At 38.6% G+C, this 19,504-nt stretch overlaps 2 protein-coding genes across 2 annotated transcripts; both read right to left on the bottom strand.

The window, feature by feature from the left end:
- Positions 1–264: 264 nt before the first annotated feature.
- Positions 265–6,505, bottom strand: lcat (lecithin-cholesterol acyltransferase). The gene is made up of 7 exons (XM_044125328.1): positions 5,778–6,505; positions 3,171–3,327; positions 2,865–2,980; positions 2,654–2,749; positions 2,110–2,334; positions 1,749–1,944; positions 265–1,266 (listed from the first exon to the last, which is right to left on the bottom strand). Exons 1-7 carry the CDS (start codon positions 5,926–5,928, stop codon positions 903–905), a joined length of 1,305 nt encoding a protein of 434 aa, XP_043981263.1. The 5' UTR covers positions 5,929–6,505; the 3' UTR covers positions 265–902.
- An 890-nt stretch (positions 6,506–7,395) lies between these two features.
- On the bottom strand, positions 7,396–11,804 carry si:dkey-12e7.4 (uncharacterized protein LOC558132 homolog). Its single transcript, XM_044125327.1, has 6 exons — positions 11,533–11,804; positions 11,257–11,308; positions 10,448–10,635; positions 8,684–8,848; positions 8,218–8,328; positions 7,396–7,962 (listed from the first exon to the last, which is right to left on the bottom strand). Exons 1-6 carry the CDS (start codon positions 11,683–11,685, stop codon positions 7,849–7,851), a joined length of 783 nt encoding a protein of 260 aa, XP_043981262.1. The 5' UTR covers positions 11,686–11,804; the 3' UTR covers positions 7,396–7,848.
- Positions 11,805–19,504: the final 7,700 nt, after the last annotated feature.

The raw sequence follows: 19,504 nt of genomic DNA, 5'->3' as shown, positions 1-19,504 counted from the left end.
TGCAGCAATAGGTTATCTGGCAGTATCCTGACCATCCGACAGTCATCATTAATGTGTTTTGATTGTTGATTCTATGTTACATTGTGTTTTTGTGTATGATGTAAAGCACTTTGAAATGCCTTGCTGCTGAAATGTACTATACAAATACAATTTGATTTGATTGATCATTAGAGTTTAAAAGGTATCACATTGTCAGTTTCATCAGTCCAGCTGTTTGTGTCCTGTATATAAATCTGGACAACACTGTTGTATCTTTAGTCTCAGTTTCATACATGTGGAACACTTGCTTTCCTTGTCTAAATCTAAAGACATCACAGACAAACTTAAAAGTGAATTTTGGACATAAAAAGATTATCCAATTTTTTTTAACAGCATCAATAGTTTAGAGGAACAGACAAGATTCAGTGAAGTTATCTAAACTGTACACTGAACTGCCAAATTTATTCCACTTTATCTTTGAGCTCTACAAAAATATAAACCCTAAAGAAAACATACATTACAAAAACAGCTGTTACCTTCGAGTTGATGGAACATGCTTTAAAAATAGCACTGATTTGATGGTGATCTAAATATATACACACGTCTATCTATCTACGTATATATTGTATGTATGGTGTTGTCCTGTTATATATATATACACACGTCTATCTATATATTGTTTTGTATATATCGTATGTATCGTGTTGTCCTGTTATACATACATACATACATACATACAAAATGGATGATATATACATATATATGGGAATAAACAGAGCACAGATAAACCAATACTTTAGTTTAAATGAGAAGGTCAGAGTCAGATGCCTTCAGTCCAGAAAAATTTATAGCTGAACCTAGTGACCAAATATGCTTATTTTACATGTATACACAGGAATCCAGTTATATCTAACACAGCACTGCTATATAACATCTGACCGGACGTCGACCTCTTTGGGCACATCGGATTTACCCTCCAGGATTTGCTGGATCTGATTGAGCACTTTCTCATGGAACACTATATCTAGGTGGGCCAGGCCCCTGTACTCTGTCACATGGACGGGCTTCTCCTGCTGCTCCTCCCAGCTCTTGCACAAGCCCATGCTGAAGCTGTCCACTGTGTCGTCCCCGTCAGCGTAAACAAAGTCCACCGGGTCTCCGTCGGGAAACTCCTCGTTGTAAATATGGGTTACAGGTGTCGGAAGCCCCACGCCGTACATGCACCACACCTCTACACCGGGTGGGTGGAGAGCACTGGTGAGGTTTCTGGTGTCCTCCCACATGTGCCTGCAATCAGTAAAAAAGAATTTTTGCTGTTTATTCTTACATAATCCACACGATTTTCATCGTGACTTCCATCACCAGCAGGGGGCACTGAAATACCACATCTTAAGAAAGTCAAAGCTGAGTTAGTCCCTATCCCTAAAAGAAACATGTCAGAACACTTTTGAATTTAATTTCAGCCTAGATAAATGCCAAAAGCCATTTACTTAAGATGTGGAAAGTTTTCAGGAATGCAACAAAGATGCTTCAAATCTTGTGAGAGAGTTAAATATTTTAATAGTTTACCAACAAACTGAGATCTACAGTACAGGTATGTACCTTTGGTCTGTACTGTACATGCAAGACAAAAGGCTCTGACCAAAACATCCTCCTTCACATGTTTACTGTAAAAAGTTGGTGCAGAAAAAAAAATCCATATAAAAGTGTCTTAAAAGCATCATTTTGTTGGTTGAAGCTATAAGAAGAGCATAAAAGCTCTAAGTTACCAGCCATCCTCAAAGTTGATGTCTGTGAAAAGACGCTTGTAGTCTCGATGGGTGTAGTTAAAGGCTGGAGTGGAGATGAAAACATGGTCCTCTGGCCAAACCTCCTCGGACGGCAGCAACCAGGGATTGGTGGTCATCATCCTCTGCTCCTCGCGGATCTTGATGTTGGAAATCATCGGAATGCCGTCATTTTCACCTGCAGTGAATTTTAGTAGGAAGCGCACAGCAAGAAGGTACAAACTCACCAGCACATCCTGACTTGGTGCCAAATAAAAAATATAAAAAAAATCAAGTTTCTGATCAAGTTTCTGCTAATAATCCATTAATCATCTGCTGCAGATTCTGCTCCAATAAACTTTACCTGAGGTCAAAACTCTGAGAGCTTTAACAGCGCCCCCCCACGGAGCCCCAAGGGAAATAAAACCCCTGATGTACTTGTCCTTCCAGGCCTTTGGCTGATGGTTGAGGAAGTAGAGGACGTAGTGGGAGCCCATGCTGTGTCCCAGTAGGTAAACTGGTTTCTGGTACTGGTTATACATCTCCTCAACCAACTCCTGCAGCTTTAGAAAATAGGCTGCGTTCTCATCTGTGAAGACAGGAGAGGGATGATGAGTTCTTTCTGGATCAAATCAGAAGTCCAGGTTTATGCAAGAATCGTCGCCTGAAATTCCTCCCTGTGTTGATGCAGAGGCACTGAGATAAATGATTAATTAGCTTTACATGATAGATGACCAGTTCATTAACCTTGGCTTGACTTTTAGACCTAAGAACACATCACAAAACTGTCAAGCATGGTGGTGGTAGTGTTATACTGTGTGTTAGGTTTGTTTCAATGCTGGTGGTAACAGTTGCAATAAAAAATGGATGAAAAACTTGGCCCACATTTTAACAGGACACCCACTTACTTGGTGCTAATCTCCAATCGTACGGCGCTCCACGGACCATCTCGTTCCGGACATAGCCGACGTTGACCAAATGTTCCACCATAGTATGAAAGTAACCTCGAAAGAAAAGAGTCATAGTCTAGTAACTTGCATACAAACACATGGAAACCAGGCTCAATTTAATGAGTTGAAGTCGAAAGGCTTTTCATTGACCGTGGTTCAGTCGTCTTACCTGCCAGTTTGTTGTAGTCAAGAAACTCTATGGAGTAGGTTTCCCCAAATCCCGGCACTCTGACCTGCACCCCTGGTGAGTTGGATGAGCGTCGTGATGTCCTGTTGTAAATAAGTCTGAAGGGAGAGAAGAAAAAACATGAGTGACAAAATAAATTTAGAAAACAACTGAAAGATAGATCATTTTTAAATTCTGGATATCATTCGATTCAGAGTAAAACAAAGTACTCATTTGAATGTAAAAGAGAGAAGGAGACACCAGCCGAATCACAGGTGTTGTTGGACAACTTAAAACAGTGTGTGTTACCTGATGTTATCTATCCAGCAGTCCACACCTATTGGCATGAACATGTTGAGGTCGATCCACAGAGGAAACCACTTTTCAGTTTTTTTGTAGCAGAACCAGTGAACCAATGTTGGTTTGTCTATTTTGGCTTCAAGGCGGTTCCCCAAGTTCCCAGGCACTGAACAGAATACATCATATACATACTTCAAGTCATATTTAATAATAAAGAAATGCAGCAAAATGTTCATCTGTGGAACCTGCCACGATAAATCTTTGTTATATAAGCTACACACTGTAATGAATTGCAATCATCACTGCAGTGTCAGAGTATATTATTGCAAAGGCAAAAATACTGCTTGAATGCAACCGTTGGTAATTACATTCCATGCAAACTGTGATTAATGATTTATTTATTTTTTTGTTAAATTTGACAAGCCAATCCCCGCTTGGTTACTGCCAAACCTTTCAAGAAATTGGTTAAAATGATCCTCTCAGACAACATGAGGTCTACGGCTCTAAAACCAAAACATATTGTGCTGAAGGAATTTAAGGGTGGCAATGAAATAATTGTCATATATAAAACTAGAAAGTTTTATAAAGGTAATTTCCAAGCAAATCACAGTACAATGTATTATCCACTAATGGAGAAAACACAGAACATTGGTGAAACTTTCCTGCGAGTGTCCTACTCAACCAGGAAGTGAAAAATAACTGATGATGATTCAACAATTAGAAGGAGACAGAACAGAAGTAGCATCCATAGGAAGCTAAAACCACTTCTGATCAAAACACAAACCTAAACATCATTTTAAATTTGCCATACACCTCTGAATGTCCCCAAAATTAAGGTTTTAAAGTGGCTTAGTCAAAGTTAGTGAAAACTGCATTTTGAGATTACTCAGGTTATCTCGCTTGATGGATCTGAAACATTTAGGTGTGACACAAAAAGCACAAAACAGATCAAATCTGTAGGTACCAAATCTCTATTTAGCAGCATCATGCTTGGCCTGCTGGTTGGAGATTCACTGTCCTTGAAGGCCACACTGGATACAGATTTCAGTGGGCGAGTAGTTAAGCCCACTTAAAACAACAAGAAGCATGAGGCAATATCAAACATAGGCACGTTTATCTAACATCTATTTATTTATTTTGCCAATCAATGAGGCAAAAATTTGTTTTCAGATAATAGTTTGAATTTTATCATAGATTTTTCTTTAATAAGTTGCTTGGTATGTCCAGCTTGTGTCTTTTATGAGTATTTTTTTATTGAGGACCTTGAAGATTCATTTTTTGTATTGTTCCATGTCATATTATGCGACAACTGAATCTCAAATCTTGAATAACTGGGTCACCCCTTGGGTGTATGAGGCTTTATGTCTAAAAAATTCAAGTCAGAGCTAAACGGTTTAAAGAACATCCATCTGATAATGGTCTGATTGCAGGACATTCAGTCTGTTTGAAAGGAAAATACAAAGAAACTAGGAATGACTCATGACATTTTCCCAGTATTGAACATTCAAACATGTTTTTAAGAAAAACTTGCTCTTTGAGCTCTTGCGGAGTAACTGTTATTTACCATCTACCGTGTAACATCTGCTCTATTTGGTCATGCTCCAAATAAGGAAGTCCGTTTCCCACAGTCAGGTGTTTTAGCATCCTTGTGTTGAATCCTACAGGAGCTAATCGAACTCTGATGCTGAAAACATCACCTTAATGAAAGAACTGTCTACATTGGACAAGTAGATATTAGGACTGATCTAAAAATTTAATTACATTTATCTTGAGAAAGAAAAATATGAAAAACACTGAAGAGGAGAACTCTTTTTTGAGAGGGAATATTTAACTTTTCCACATTTTATCTGGGTCAAAACTTTGAAAAACTATCTTTCACTACAGGTGCAGCTGCAAGACTTCAAGCATATGACTATCAGCTTTCCACAAGTCACAAGATCAGTCATATTAGACAGAGTGCCTAGCAATATCCATTTTCGTGTATTGCCACTGATTCTTGATTAAATTTAGGTCTGGACTTTGGACCATTCTAACATGTGAAGCTTTGCAGCTCTGGATGTATGCTTAGACTACTGGTGGAAAGTTAACCTCTGTCTCAAAGCCTTTTCTTTTTTCTGAGTTGGCCTATATATATTTTCACTACCATATATAGCATTTAGGATGTAGGCCAAAAGGGTATAGCCTACATTTGTTTTCTTCTGATCAGAGAACCTTCTTACACACTTTAAACAAGACTTCTTAAAGTTTTATTCTTACCACTTTTCCATAAAGACTAGATCTGTGGAACTGACCAAAAATAATTATTACTCTTCCACCAGAGCTGTGGATCTCTGCAGCTTCTCCAGTGTTACCATGTACGTGTTTGGGTGATTTTCAGAGTTATACTCTCTTTTATGAGAAATAGTATGTTTTTGCAGTTTTGTGGCTCACTTCAAAATTATGAACCTTTTTTTCGTTTGTTTATATTAGAATACAGTCAGATCAGACGCCTTGATAGATTACATACCCCCCACAGATAATTTATCAGGAAGTTTGAATAGGGAAGATGTTCCTCAAACACCCATCGCGTTCTGTGAAGTATGAATTTAAACGACCTGAAATGACGGAATATCTTACCTATAATGAGCGGCGAAGTGTTGTTGCTCGGTACTTTGGGTTTAGTGCTGGGTGGGAAAACGACGTTGACGATCCAGAAGCCGGCGGAGTGATGAAGCCCCAGCAGAACCACTGCGAGCAGCGCCCAGCGCATGCGACCCGCGGACCCCATCTTCTCTGTCGGGCAGCTGCGGCGGCCCCGCTCGGCGCTTTGTGAGCAGCTGCAGGCGACAAGGGCGCAACAAATACGGAGAGAGGTCACTCACACCGAGACGAGCCGCGGCTGATTTTTTACCATATGCGATGGTGCATCCCTGATTTACACTGAAGATAAGTGTTAAACTACTTTAACACGGAGTGATTAATGCGGGCTGAGGCAAATAAAACGTGCACTGGCTGCCTACTGTCCTATTGATTCTTTTCGATCACGCGTGTTTTGTTTAGACAACAGGACGTCAATGATTGACAAAAAGCGCCGCAGTACAAACATTTATTCTTTGAGTAGCATAAATAAAAGAGGAATGATTAAAAAAAATCCCCCCGTAAAATACTAGTTTTCGATTCTTAAAAAGTATCTTAGAAAGCGCTCATAAAAGTTCTGGTTGGTGAAAATAGGACTTCAAGCTAGCCTCGTCAAGTGAAACATTTGCATGAGATTAGGACCGCAAGTTTCCCTTCGGCCTCCAGCTGGGATGAGTCTGCACGGCCTGAACTTTCTGATGCTGCCTTCACGGTCATGGTAACATCCAGCTTCGGAAGGAATTATACATTATAAGTAGGCTTTTACAGAAACAAACGGAGAACCAACTGCTGTTTTACTCCTCAAATAGGTGCTCATATGAAACCATTTTTCTTTTATTTTGGTAAACTGCCTGTAATTGTCCAAACCTGGTCTATTTTTTTTCTTGGCTGTCTTTTTTTAAATTATTTTTTTGTTCGGTAAGCTTCCGAAACTACGTATTTCAGCTTGATGTTTCAACTGTGCATAAATTAAAAAAGTCACTTTGATTTTTAGCTGTATGTTCCAATTGCTCTGTTTAAATGTGTGGAAAAACAGCAAAGACAACACTGTTTTACAGACAAATAGAATTTCAGCACCAAAAAGATCCTTCTCAAAGAAATGTTGACCTTAAAGATCTATATAGCCGATGACTAGCTGAAGGATGAGGCATTTTTTTAGTGTTTATTAACAACAGATTCCTGGATATCAAATTCCCAGCTGAGAAAAATAGCGCCACATCCTGCTACCGTCTACCTACTTTAGCATCCGCTGATTGCACAATCTGAGTGCATGGAACATTAAAACTTTCGATGCAGGGTTATTAAAGGCCATTGACCTGTTGCATATGTTGTTTGTTTAAAGTGGGGCACAAGGCCAGTGTCTCATCAGCGTCTCTTTCTGTAATTTACCTCACACTTCAATAAACATGTAAAGTGAGAAAACACGTTATGCATTCAGATGACGATATCGATAGAAACCAGCTGCTGAATGATCCTCTTAACATACGGCCTCATAGCTGTTTTACAATGCAGACGGTGTAGAAAACATGCGTTCAGTCAGTTTTCTTGGTGTTTGAAGAGACATTGCAGTAAGAAAAAAAAAAAAAAAAGCAAATTCAATAATGACCCAGACCACAAGTTGAGAAAAATATTTTATCTTAAAAAATAAATCGATTAATTGATAAACACTTTCATTGACAAATGTTCTCTAAGGATTATGTAGGGCAGTGCTTCCACAGGGAACATGCAATGTAACCAGGCTGCCTTTACTTTACAACTGTTTCACGCCTGCATACATTTAGCCATCGTCTCCATTTGATGATCAAAAAGAATGTGGGTTTTTTTGGTCATCAAGTGACGACCAAATTATATCAAATAAGTACACCTGTTTATATAAATAAAAGGCCTGTAGAAGCAAAAGTGGAACTTAGAGATAGACTTCCCACCTAATTTGTCGTAGATTCAGCCGAGAAGAAATTTCTGGCAACCCACTGCCTCCGATGCACATTTATTAAGATAAATTCCCACTGTTGTTACAATTTGGTTGATGCTGTAGAAAATCATACTGCTCATTAACATGCTGATCAACAGGTCACCATGGCAACTGCTCTCCTGTAAAGTTCAGAAATGACCCATGGTCCTTTTCAGTCAGCCCACCGATCACAGACAAGACCGATGCAATGCTCTCCTCGGGACTCAGAGGCGCCTGCAACAAATAAAAGTAAAACTAAAAACAGAGACCACATGTCACCATTATGTCACCACAATGCTCCTCAAAATTAGTAGAACGACCTTCCACGCTTCAAATAAAGCTGTCACAGCCGATAGATTTCAGGCTAGTGTATTCTACAGAGCACTTTTCATGTTGTTTCAATTTAACTCTAAATGTAGAATAATAATAATAATAATTTTAATTAAAAAAAAAAACAGGGCACAATCATCACCCACAGTAGGTTCTTACCTCAGAGCCTCCCATGTCTGTGCGAACCCAGCCAGGATGTATCACCATGCAGAGGATCCCATCAGGCTCCAGATCTACTGCCATACAGCGGCTAATCATGTTCAGAGCACTCTGAGGAGGCAAGCAGCAGGTAACCCAAATAAATGTCACCATGTTTTCAAACCAGAACACCCAGAAATCTGGACAGTATAAACCAAAAACTAATCCAAACAGGCCTTTCCTTGTCTTTAAAAGTAAATCATGGGAATCTTTCCACAGTGCAGCAGAGGAATCTGCATCTTAGTGTGTTTTCATATGCATGCAGTTAATTTGGTCACAAACACGCCAAAGGCTTCTCTTTACAGCCAGGTAGTCGAAGTGCAAAATTTGAGTCAACTAGTCAACAAGTGCTAAGAGAAAAAGAAACTCCAGATATGTGGAGCCCCAGCCAGTGGTACCTTTCTGATGAGGTCCAGTGTTTTAATACCTTGGATGCTCTGTAAGGGTACCATTTGAAGGTGTTGGCCCTCTCGCCCCAGTTAAGCTCCACAGAACCCAGCAGAGACGTCACGTTAATAACGGCTGCTCTCTGGATTCCCATTGTTCTCGATGCTCCTCTGTTTGCAGCCCGCTTTAACAAAGGTAGGAATGCCTGACAGAGGACAAAAAAATAAAACATCGTAGTTCAGGATCACAATCAAAACCAGACATTTACATTCAAATGTACAATAAGCACAACCAGTTCAATGGCCAGCTGCTACTTTATTTTTAGTTTTTTCTTATAATTTCAAGAGTCCAGCAATGAAATCTGCCGCTGTCTGAAATGTACAGACTATGTTAGTGCTTCCCTCTGGTGGCAGTGTAATAACAACAGAAAGTTCCCATTAATTTTGTAAAACGCATCATAACTGCTAATACAGTTTGAAAAAGGTGCCATCTATGTTGTGCATCTGATCGTAACAGTAACAATCTCATGACCTTTCAGCTGATTAGTCAAAGACAAAGAGGTCCAAGCTGGCCTCACTTCCAGAAAGCAAAAAAAAATGCCATGTAGAAAATCTGAGTCCGTGTTAACACTTTTGAAAAATGTTGACATTTTTTTTGAAAATACTCCTGATATCAGATGGAGCATATATTAGTTGCTAGATATAAAAACTAAAAAGACACAGCAACTTGCTGAAGTGTCCATACTTGTTAAATGTTTCCAACCTCAGAATTCAGCGCAACTCATTGGGACATTATGAGTCAGTTCTGCATGATCACGACATGGAAGGTGTTACAAATCAGTATCTAAAGAGTGTGTGATACATTTTCTACTTTAGAGTCAGAACTCTGCAGAACCACAATTCAGTGCAAATCTACTGATCTGAAGCAGTTTTGCAGAAAAAAGGCTGATCCTCTATATGTGCAAAGCTGGTAGAATAACAGAGAAGACTCTCTTAATAACTTATGAGGATTCAAAACAATGTTTTTTTGTGTGTTTTCTTTTGGTATAACATCTGAAAATACCCCTTGAAGTATTTCACCCTTGGCTTCAAAAGTGTTGATTGTGCGAAACACAAAATATCACATTTTAAAAGGTTGTGTCCAACTGTTCGCTTCTGATTAATCATTTATTTTGTAAGTGGGAAAATATTTCCAGTATTTTCCGAGAAACCCCCCACACCCCCAACAAAACACTGTCAGATCTTCAAATGAAAACAAACTACTTGCTGTGATAAAGACAAAATATAAGGCTGCAAACATCAAATGTTAGAGCTTCCTCTTACTTGTTACAAGATAGAAGGATAAAGTTTTAAAGCCCTCAGCAAGAGAACAGTAGCAGATTTCCACTCGACGTGAGTCACTGTTCCCAGTCATTACTGAGGGACTTTATGCAGGACTATGGCCTTGCAGTTTAAACAAAAATGTCCTTCAAACTTTGTGTCAGCAAGAATCTGTCCTGCTGGCAGGCCCCTGATTAGAGCTCATATTTTCAACTGCACAGGGTGCTGCTCTGTCGCCTCTGCCCCGTCCTCTAAGGCTTACCACAACCAAAAGTCCTAATTAATATTTATGACATGCAGACAGCTCGGGGCTCTGGGATTTTAGAGAAATTTCTTTACCAAGGTCATGTTTGTGTTAGTGTCCTATACAGTCAGAAATAACCCACGCAGTGTCCCGCTTATGACCGGGAAAACAGATGAGTGATCTTCTTGGTTTTTTTGGGGGGGGTTTTTTGCCATCAGAATTCTGGAAAGCTTCAAATCACCTTTGTAATCATCAGAGGAGCGACAGCGTTGGTGCGGAAGTTTTCCATCATCTTCTCTGCCGTGACAGAATGGAAGTCGGCCACCACCTTGGTCCCTGCGTTGTTTATCAGGCAGTTCAGGCCCTCTTCCTTCACCAGCTGGCCGACCTCCTCAGCACATTTCTCTATGCTTTCCTGATTCACTGCATCTACATGAGAAACACAGCAAATGACCCAAAACAAACCAAAGTCCTTGTCATGTGCAAAATCCAATGATTCCAGAGTCAAATTTTGATGGGTATATTGATGAACAGGTAGGTTAATGGATGAATTAATGTACTGATGCCTTTTCCTTTTTCCTTCCAGCTACAGTTGAATAAAGAAAATCAGATGGTCTAACGGACAGATAAGCTGAAAGACTTTCAGTTTTAGGCTTACTGTATTAAAACTATTGTTTTGGGATTTTTTATCGTTTGGTGAATTATTGTGTTCATTTTCTTTTCCATCTAGAGAATGTTAATTTCTTGATAGTCATTTTCTATCTTGTTTCTATCTTTTCCATTTTCCTTTCAGCTACACAAATGAAATATTTTGTATGTTTGGATGTTTTCACCAGGCAGATATTTTGCACACTGTTGCGTCACTCTATTTTTCCCCCTCATGTCTCATTTGTAATATTACACTTAAGCTACAATGATAAGTTTATATTTTGTGACTCATTTGATTTTGTATAAATCTTATGATCACAGTTTTGTGCAATGTTAGATTTCTGAACATATTCTACTTCATCATGTCATGTTTCTACATTATTTCTTTCCTCTTAGTCTTACCTAAAGTTACGATGTGGACATTGGAGTATTTCTGGGCCAGTTCCTGAAGTTTCTGTAAGTCAAAAATAAACAAAAAGTCACTTCTCAAGGAATTATTTTGGTGAGAGCACAATAGCGACATCTGGTTGACTGTTGTAAAGCTAATTTCCTGACTGCATCTTTTCTGCAATCCTTGAGAACTCGTCATGGCTCCAAATTATATTATCATTTTATGAATGAGAGAATTAAAGCAGGGAATTAGGCTATAAGAGACTATATTATAAAGAGTCAGAGTACCTGCGCACCGGTGAGGTTTCTTGTCGTGGCTATAATTTTCCCCGGTGAGAAACCTCCACTAGCCAAACTTTCGACCATCTGCAGCCCGAGTCCGCGGTTTGCTCCTGTTATCAGCACTGAGCCACAGTTTTTAAAATTCACAGCCCCACTCATCGTTATGTTATGTTGCCTCTGTTTCACACACTGTTGTCTGTTAGTGTTAGCTTTCCTTCTGGATATTTCTTTAATCCGATCCCTGCAGTTCCAATATATGACCAGTAGGGGACAGGGTGGTTCCACTGAAACTTGTCCAATCAGATGTTTTGCATGGCGGAAACCTTCCAACAGAGAGGTTCAGAAAACAATAACTGGAAATACAACTTTGACGACCGGAAAACATTATTCCTTAAATCTAAGGCAAGTATCTTGGAGCTCAAAAGAAGACAAAATGTACAGATTCTGTGGCTACTTTTGGCTAAATTCTGTATTTTGGGTCTTGTATTTGAAGTTATTGTTGCATTTTCTATTTTTTTTTTAGCCCTGCTTCTCTGGCAGTACAGTTGTACTGTATTGTATTCAGTACAGTGTCCTACAGTTTACATGCATGAAAGAATCAAAGTAACATTTGAAGGACGTTCTTGATCAGTGGATAACATTGCAACATGAAAAAAACTATATAGGCACCCATCTGTCAAAATTTAATTGGGGGGATGATTGATAAGTGATTAATGACCCTCAATAATTGCTTTTAATTTCCGGTCACATGATGCCGCCCTCCACCCAATCCGGTCACATGATGCCCTCCATCATGTGACCGGATGGGGGGGCATCATGTGACCGGAAATTAAAAGCAATTAATTAGGGTCACTCATCAATCATCCCCTGATTAAATTTTGACAGAAGGCTGCCTATATAGTTTTTAACATGTTATAAAGCTCAAAATAGTCGACTTTACCTCTTTAAGCTTTCTGGTTTCTTTAATCTATGAGGTTACAAAGAAGAATTAGTCTTCTGCCTCCCAATTTTGTTCTCATGTTGGTTCCTATGCTCTTAGCTAAGTTAGTGTATGTTTTTTTTCTGTAATTAATTTACTGATCATGTGTCTGATACTGTTCTGAGGCCATTAGGGTTCTCAACAACCATCTATCATGACCAAAATCCTTGAAATAGGCAGAAGCACAGGTGTTGCACCAGGGTTATCAACTTCAGAGGTTAGAGTTAAAAGGAAAATGGTTAGGAGCAAGTAAACGACACACTCTTAAAGACTAAAACTATTGTTCATATCTTTATTTTCACACTAGCACTGAAACAAGGTAGCCTGTACTGGTACTTCACCTGGAAGACTTAAGAGCATAAGATGTCCTCTGAACTGTTTATGGGAGGATTTTGAGAGATCTTGTTCTCTTTGAACAATTTCTCTAGTCCTCATTGATGCTGCTCTGTGATCAACCCCATGACATCATAGGTCTTTCATCATATTTAGCAGTAGACACGAGAATCTGATCCATATACCTATTCATCTTTAGTCTTAATTTGATCAAATTCCTTGTTTGTGCACACAGCTTGGCCAATAAATATGACTCAGATTTGGAATCAGAATTGTAAAAAAAACACTTATTCATCAAACAAACCTGATGCCGAAGTGGAAATGTTTGTGCAAAATTAAATTAGCAGTGGAAAACATATCTAGCACTGTAGGATAAGTAAGAAAATGTAGTTTATATAACACTTATAAATCATTTGGTGCTTCATAGCAAAATATTATAAGAAAAACAATTTTCAAGTGCTTTTTTAACAGCACCACCGAGTACACAGGAAGTAGATGGAAAGACTAAGTTCAGTTTTATTGTTTTAGTATTCAGCCTTGACTTCGGGATAGATAACAGCCCACGGGTCGTCATGACATACAGCCAGAGACTCAGAAATTTATAAAGGTGCTTCAAAGGTGTAAAAGTCCCAAAAATCCTCAACCTTAAACTGTAATCTGTATTGAACAGGGAGCTAGTGAAGAGCGATCAGTAATGAGCGATCAGTAATGCTGAAACATGGAGGCACTTGCAGGGTCTGGTCAAAAGCTAAACAGCTGCAGAGAAATTTTACAGAGACAAGTAAAAACATAATTAAATACTTTATGTGAGAAGAAATGAAGGAATGAACCATTTCTGTCACAGTTTGGGATATCTTAGTGCGCAGTCTACCAAAATTGTTTAACTAATAATCTCCATGCTTAAGAGTAATCAGAGAGGATTTGAAGCCAGATTTTTGCAACAGAAATGCTTCTTAATCAATAATTAATAAACAAATCCACAAATTCTCCTGTAGCATATTAGTATGCTAAGAAATAATGTAGGGCACCACAGACTGCAGATCTCTGAGCAGCAACAAGTGACTCTGAGAAGAGTAAACTCGATAGACTGGCTTCTTTATGACCAAAGTTGAATTCTGTCCAATAAAAGAGGGCAGACTTTCTTTTTACCCTGACCAAATCTAAACTTGATGTAAGACATATCTCTATTGTGAGAAACTCCCATCTTGACTCTAAAACCAGAAACTCTCAGTATTGACTTTACATCCATGTGACTTTAACAACTAGACAGTACAACCTTGATGAATTCTACGAGAATACCAAAAGCAAAGGGAATTTACTGTTTGCTCTTAGTCAGTTTTCAAACATTGAAGTGAAGATGGAGAAGCAGAGTTAAGGGTGACAGCACAGCTGATGGAGCTTAAGCATTCCCGGCACACAGATGGTTTCTCTGGCAGCCCCCTAAATCCAGATTTCCTTAAAGCTCCTGGTGCCTGGAAGCAGCAGATATCCCAGGTCTGCTGGAGGTCACTTAATTTGAAATTTGGCTCCCGTGCTTTCATTTGCAGATGTATTAGTTTGGCACCAGGCAAACAGTGCAGATGATGAGGTGGTACAATATGGGGTGCAGAGATGTGCTTGTGTATCTGGAGAGTGTTTAACATCTTGGCCGAGTAATGTCTATGCTGCAGTACTCTTTAAATAAACTTCAGGGGATGGAGGAGGTGTTGCTGCCATTTTGTCTGTGCTGCCTTGTGAGATATCTTTAACTTTATTAGAGAGAGTGAGGGAAAGGGGTTTACACCCTAATTTATAAAATACCTTTTGGTTCATTGTGTATCAAATGTTACAGATCAAAATTGCTATTTTAGATTATTTGAATTTAGTGATTATTGATCTTTTTAAAACTCTTTAAATATTTTTACATTCTTGATTTTTACAGGACGTATCAAAATGTTTGCATGCAACTCCCCTGGTTTCACATTCTCTTAACAGGCTAAGCTGTTTACGCTTGTAAATTTCAGAAAATCAAAAATGTCTCCGTAAGTCAAAAAGAGTCGTTAAATTTCAACTCATAGCTCAAGTCTGGCAGTTTGAGAGTCAGACTACATTCAGTGCCTTTTTGTTCTGTCAAGTATTCAAGATTTTTGCACTTAAATGATGCAACTTTTGAAATGAATAATAAAAGTATTCATTGGCAACAAACACTAACCTCCAGAGGAGAGGTGAGGAAGGCAAAAGGACATTCAGTTCAGACTGAGGTTAGTTAAATATGATTGTTTGACAATGGTTATAGTTAAGTTGTTTGTGAGTTGTCCAGTGTTGTAACTCCAGTGGTTACAGTGGATCTCAGGTCGGGATAAGTATATCAATGCTCAGAAGAGTTTTGGTGAACGACTTCCAGGTAAACTCTCTGCAGCAGGAGCAGTCCAGGGAATTGCCCAGGGACCGTTATGATGACACTCGAGTAGAAACACATCATGAGTTTCTCTGACGTGACTATAAAGCACTGGAAAACAGAATAAACAACAACAAGTCAAGCTGGATTCACACAAACAATAATGACAAGCTGGCAGCTAATGACAGCAGGCATATGGCTTGGCGAGCATCAAACAGAATGGTTTGTATCTTGGTGGATTGAGACTCTGGGGAAGGTCACTTTGAATCCAAGGATGACTGAGTTTGACAAAAGCTGCCTGTAAGTCTGATGATGGGACCCACGGGCATGGGAGGAAACCTTCAGTTTGCTTTTTACTTTATTCTAAAGCATTTCCTTTGCAGATGAAAAACAGCTTTGATCAGAAAATACTTTTCTACCTTTAAAGGATCATGTGTTCTTATTGAGTCATTTTATATCAGCACACTGGTGGGAAGTAAGCATGATAAGGCTGGCAAGAGTCATGTGAATAAATGAAACATTGTTGGAAACATTGTTGATTGCTGTCTGTAGGGGTTTACAGTTTTCAGTACAGTCACCTTGAGTTGGAGGGCTAACTTTCCTCTGGGTCATTGAAAATCATCCTATTCAGAAAATTGTCACTCCCCGAAGCCCTCTACTTTAGGTTTATTGAGCTTTAAATCAACACTTAGTTTATTATGGCATTGTCTGGCGGTAGATTCACTACATTTCTCTGGAGGGTAATTTTACACTATTAGAGCAAGAGTTGAGAAAGCTTCTGTATACGACTTCCACCTGTTCAGCAACAAGCAGAGGAGCCAGAGATTTCCCACAGGGGTTGTTACTGAAAAAAATCAAGAGAAGAACTGTGTAATAAAAACATAAATAGGATAATCTCCAGTTGGCCAAAAAATTCAACTCTGAAATCAATGAAAAAAAAACCAACAACAGATAATGCAGAAGCTGAATTTAAAACTTGTCCCAGGTTCTTTTCACAAAACCTAATGGTCATTAGTTTGGGTCAAAAATTTCAGGATCTGACCCCAGTTCATGCAATTTTTTTTTACTTCTAAATTTGAAGAGACACAAAGTTTTGGATTAGCTTGTAAAAAAAGAATCAGAAAGACATAATCTTACCGCATATTAATGTAAAAAAGTTTTTAATCTTTAACACAGAGCACATCTTTTGGGTCACTTTCTTACAATATTGCCAAAACCTTTTTTCAGGTTGCTGCAGAACGTGAGGATCTTGCTTTGTGTCTTTGGTCATTTAGAATCATCATAGGATTTGGATTTGTCGTTGAGTGCTTTCTGTTTTTAGGTAAGGTGTTTAAATCTACTCCATATCTGTCCCTTTAACACAACCTCCTTGGGCTTCTGTGAGTCATAAAAAATTAACAGAGACGAGACTTAAAATTCGGTGAGGTGAGTAATTAGCTGGAGGAAACTGTTCTCATATTATTTGGACGTTATACTTACTGGCCAAGCTCTTGAACCAGTTTGTGTTTCTTATCATTCAGTTGTGATCAATACATTCAGTATCTGTCAAAGTTGGCATTTGATGCGCAGTTTGATATTTAGTTTACCAAGTGGAGCATGTTTGGATACACAGACTCAAATGTTGTGGATTATGTTTGATCTTAAGTTTGTAGACCCTACACGAATCGAGGTTGGAACTTCCACTTTACTTATCCAGTTTACATGAGCTATATTTAAAGAAGTCATACATAAATCAGCAGGGTTTCTTTCATCGATTAATAAATCATAAATGTTATTCTCTTATGTTCATATTCTCTTCATTCTTTGTGCTCAGCGAAGAGTATCCAGCTGCCTGCAGCCTGTATTACAATGCTTTTTCACAATTGGATAGCTGTATGATTGTATTGGTCAGCTATTCACTCACACAACTATTTTTCATGTACAAATATGAATAAGTGTCATCTTGATTTCATTTGGAGGCATAAGCTTGATGTGAGATTTAGTGTAGTGTGTTATCCCGCGGCAGCTTTTCGTTTGCTAAAGCGGGAAAAATAATGCAAATCATTAGCTGGCATAAAATTGCTTTCAAGCCACCAAAACAACAAGAAACGGTTGCAGGACTGAAGAGATAATATCCGTTTCCCAAGAGCTCTTCATAAAAACCACATTTAATTTATCAGATGTAATCATCTATTTTCTGAAAAATGAATTAGTCAGTAAAGGCATCCGTCTGTGATAGAGCACCACATTTTAAATCCTGCTGACAGCAGCAGAGCGACTGACTGACTGACTGAAATGAAGCACGGCGTCAGTGTTTGCAGAGGACTGAGGTCATGTGCAGTGTACTGAAACATGCAGAGCACAAAAAAAAACAAAAAAAACAAACATAAGCGCCCCAAACTTTTTACTAACAGGCTGCAGATAGCCTCGATAGACAGACAAAAAGCAGCACACAGTTCTGAAGAAGAATGAAACGGAGGATTTGCAGAACTGTTCAATAGAAACGTGTGGCAGGAATTTGTATTCAGCCTCCCTGTCTATTGGTGGTGGAATGCAACATATGACAAAAGAAATGTATCAACCCGGTTACCAAATCCCAAGGAACAACCTTCCAAATAAGGGTGCAATTTATTTACAGTGTGCGACCATGCAAACATACAAGATGGAGCTATGACTTCAACAAAGCCATCTTTCCTAGTTAATTCTTCCTACACCCAATGTGAAATAATAAAAAAAAACTCCTCACTGAATACCCCACTAACAAAAAAAAAAAAAACCAGCAGAAAATTTTTTGTGGAAAATGACACAGAATAGACAAGTTCTCAATAATCCACTTCTTTGAGGATCCAAACTCCGGTATTCTGATACCTCTAAATAAAATGATGTCATCAAATTTGTGGAAAAAAGGTAGAGTTGTAGTAAATACCTTCAGCACGTCGTCACAATAATCCTCTGATCCATCCACTGATCAGCGAAAGCACTTTACCCACCAGATAGCAAGTCAGTCTTGCTTCAGTTAAGTGTTTATGAAAGCAAAATCCTAAAATGTTTTATTAACTTAAGAAGCAGCCTTCATCTTTCTAAGTACGATAAAAATTTTAAAAAACAACTAAGCCATCAAATGCTGTAGAGAAAACATTGTCAAAGCTAGAATCCTTGCTAAAACATCTCCAGCATAAAAAGTGTATTTGAATTAGCTCTTGTTTTCTCAAACATTCTCATATATGTTATATACATGCTGTTTTGCTTCATCACGTTTGTCATGACTGCATTTTGAGCTAATGGACATATCATCATCTTGCATTTTGGTGAGTTTGTCCTAAAATCTTCTCCCAGATGGCAGCAGAAGGGAGCGCTTAGCAAGCATCGATCCAGGGATTGTAGATGCATCCCGCCTTCTGTGCTCCCTTCACTTCCTGTAGGTTCACGCTCATACTTGATGCTTCTCCTCAAGAAGAACGCAACAAAACTTTACAACTTTAGCAGCACTAAAGAACAGAAAGCTTTTTAAATGACATGTGATTTTAGAAAGTGATTAAAACACAAGTTCACCAATTCCTTGGAGCATTTCTTTTCTCTGTTTGTCTTCCCTTGGTCCTAATGGATTTATTTAGAAAACGAAGAAAAATACAGCTGAGTCATTTATGCCTCCTTTCCCTTTCTTTTTTTCATTTTATTTTTTCAATGAGTTGAATGCTTAAAAAAAAACACAGATATTCTGTGTTTTTGTTGTGGATTCCACATAAACCACCCAAATGACATTTCAGGAAAGTTCTCTTTAACAGGAACTATCAAAGAACCGAAAAGGTTAAGCCAATTTTCTTTACTTTTACTAAAAAAATACGGACCATAGCAGAAATTTTAGACCCAAGTTCTGGTTCTGAGCAGCTGTGAGTCGCATAAAGATTTAAATGCTTCTGATTAATTGATCTGCAGCTGCTCTTCTGTGAGATGGGAGTTTGTGTGCGTGCTGTATTATTCAGGTTGCCTTAAAAGCATGTCAACTCAATTACAAGGATTTTACTAGAAATATCATGTCCTATCCTACAGTCTCTGGAGGAACATCTCTGCTCAGCAGCAGGAAAAGTCTCCCATCTGAAGTTCAAATGGAGAGCTGGAAGCCTTCCACAGCAAGCAATGGAAATAGGAAAAAAAAACCTTTGAGCTTGTCAGTTTGAATCATTTTTAATGTTTCATTCTGCAATATTTCATTTTAGGTTTTGAGTGTTCCTGAAATTTAACACATCAGACACACTTTTGACTTTCTTTATGGGCTATGTCAGATAGGATTATCATTATATTCTCCATTA

The sequence above is a fragment of the Gambusia affinis genome, linkage group LG08 (genome assembly GCF_019740435.1).
Source record: "Gambusia affinis linkage group LG08, SWU_Gaff_1.0, whole genome shotgun sequence".
NCBI lineage: Eukaryota > Metazoa > Chordata > Actinopteri > Cyprinodontiformes > Poeciliidae > Gambusia > Gambusia affinis.
Note: the sequence above shows the minus strand (reverse complement) of the source record. Positions and strands in the feature narration are given on the sequence as shown.

Bases quoted from the DNA above. Each gene is read 5' to 3' on its own strand.
- lcat (XM_044125328.1), bottom strand. From the start codon at position 5,928: ATGGGGTCCGCGGGTCGCATGCGCTGGGCGCTGCTCGCAGTGGTTCTG. The intron at 2,981-3,170 runs GTAACACACACT...CTCTCCCTTCAG, and splicing joins TGCTGGATAGATAACATCAG to ACTTATTTACAACAGGACAT. The intron at 1,945-2,109 runs GTAAAGTTTATT...AATTCACTGCAG, and splicing joins TCTCAGAGTTTTGACCTCAG to GTGAAAATGACGGCATTCCG.
- si:dkey-12e7.4 (XM_044125327.1), bottom strand. From the start codon at position 11,685: ATGAGTGGGGCTGTGAATTTTAAAAACTGTGGCTCAGTGCTGATAACA. The intron at 8,849-10,447 runs GTGATTTGAAGC...GTCCTCTGTCAG, and splicing joins CTCCTCTGATGATTACAAAG to GCATTCCTACCTTTGTTAAA. The intron at 7,963-8,217 runs GTAAGAACCTAC...TATTTGTTGCAG, and splicing joins CAGACATGGGAGGCTCTGAG to GCGCCTCTGAGTCCCGAGGA.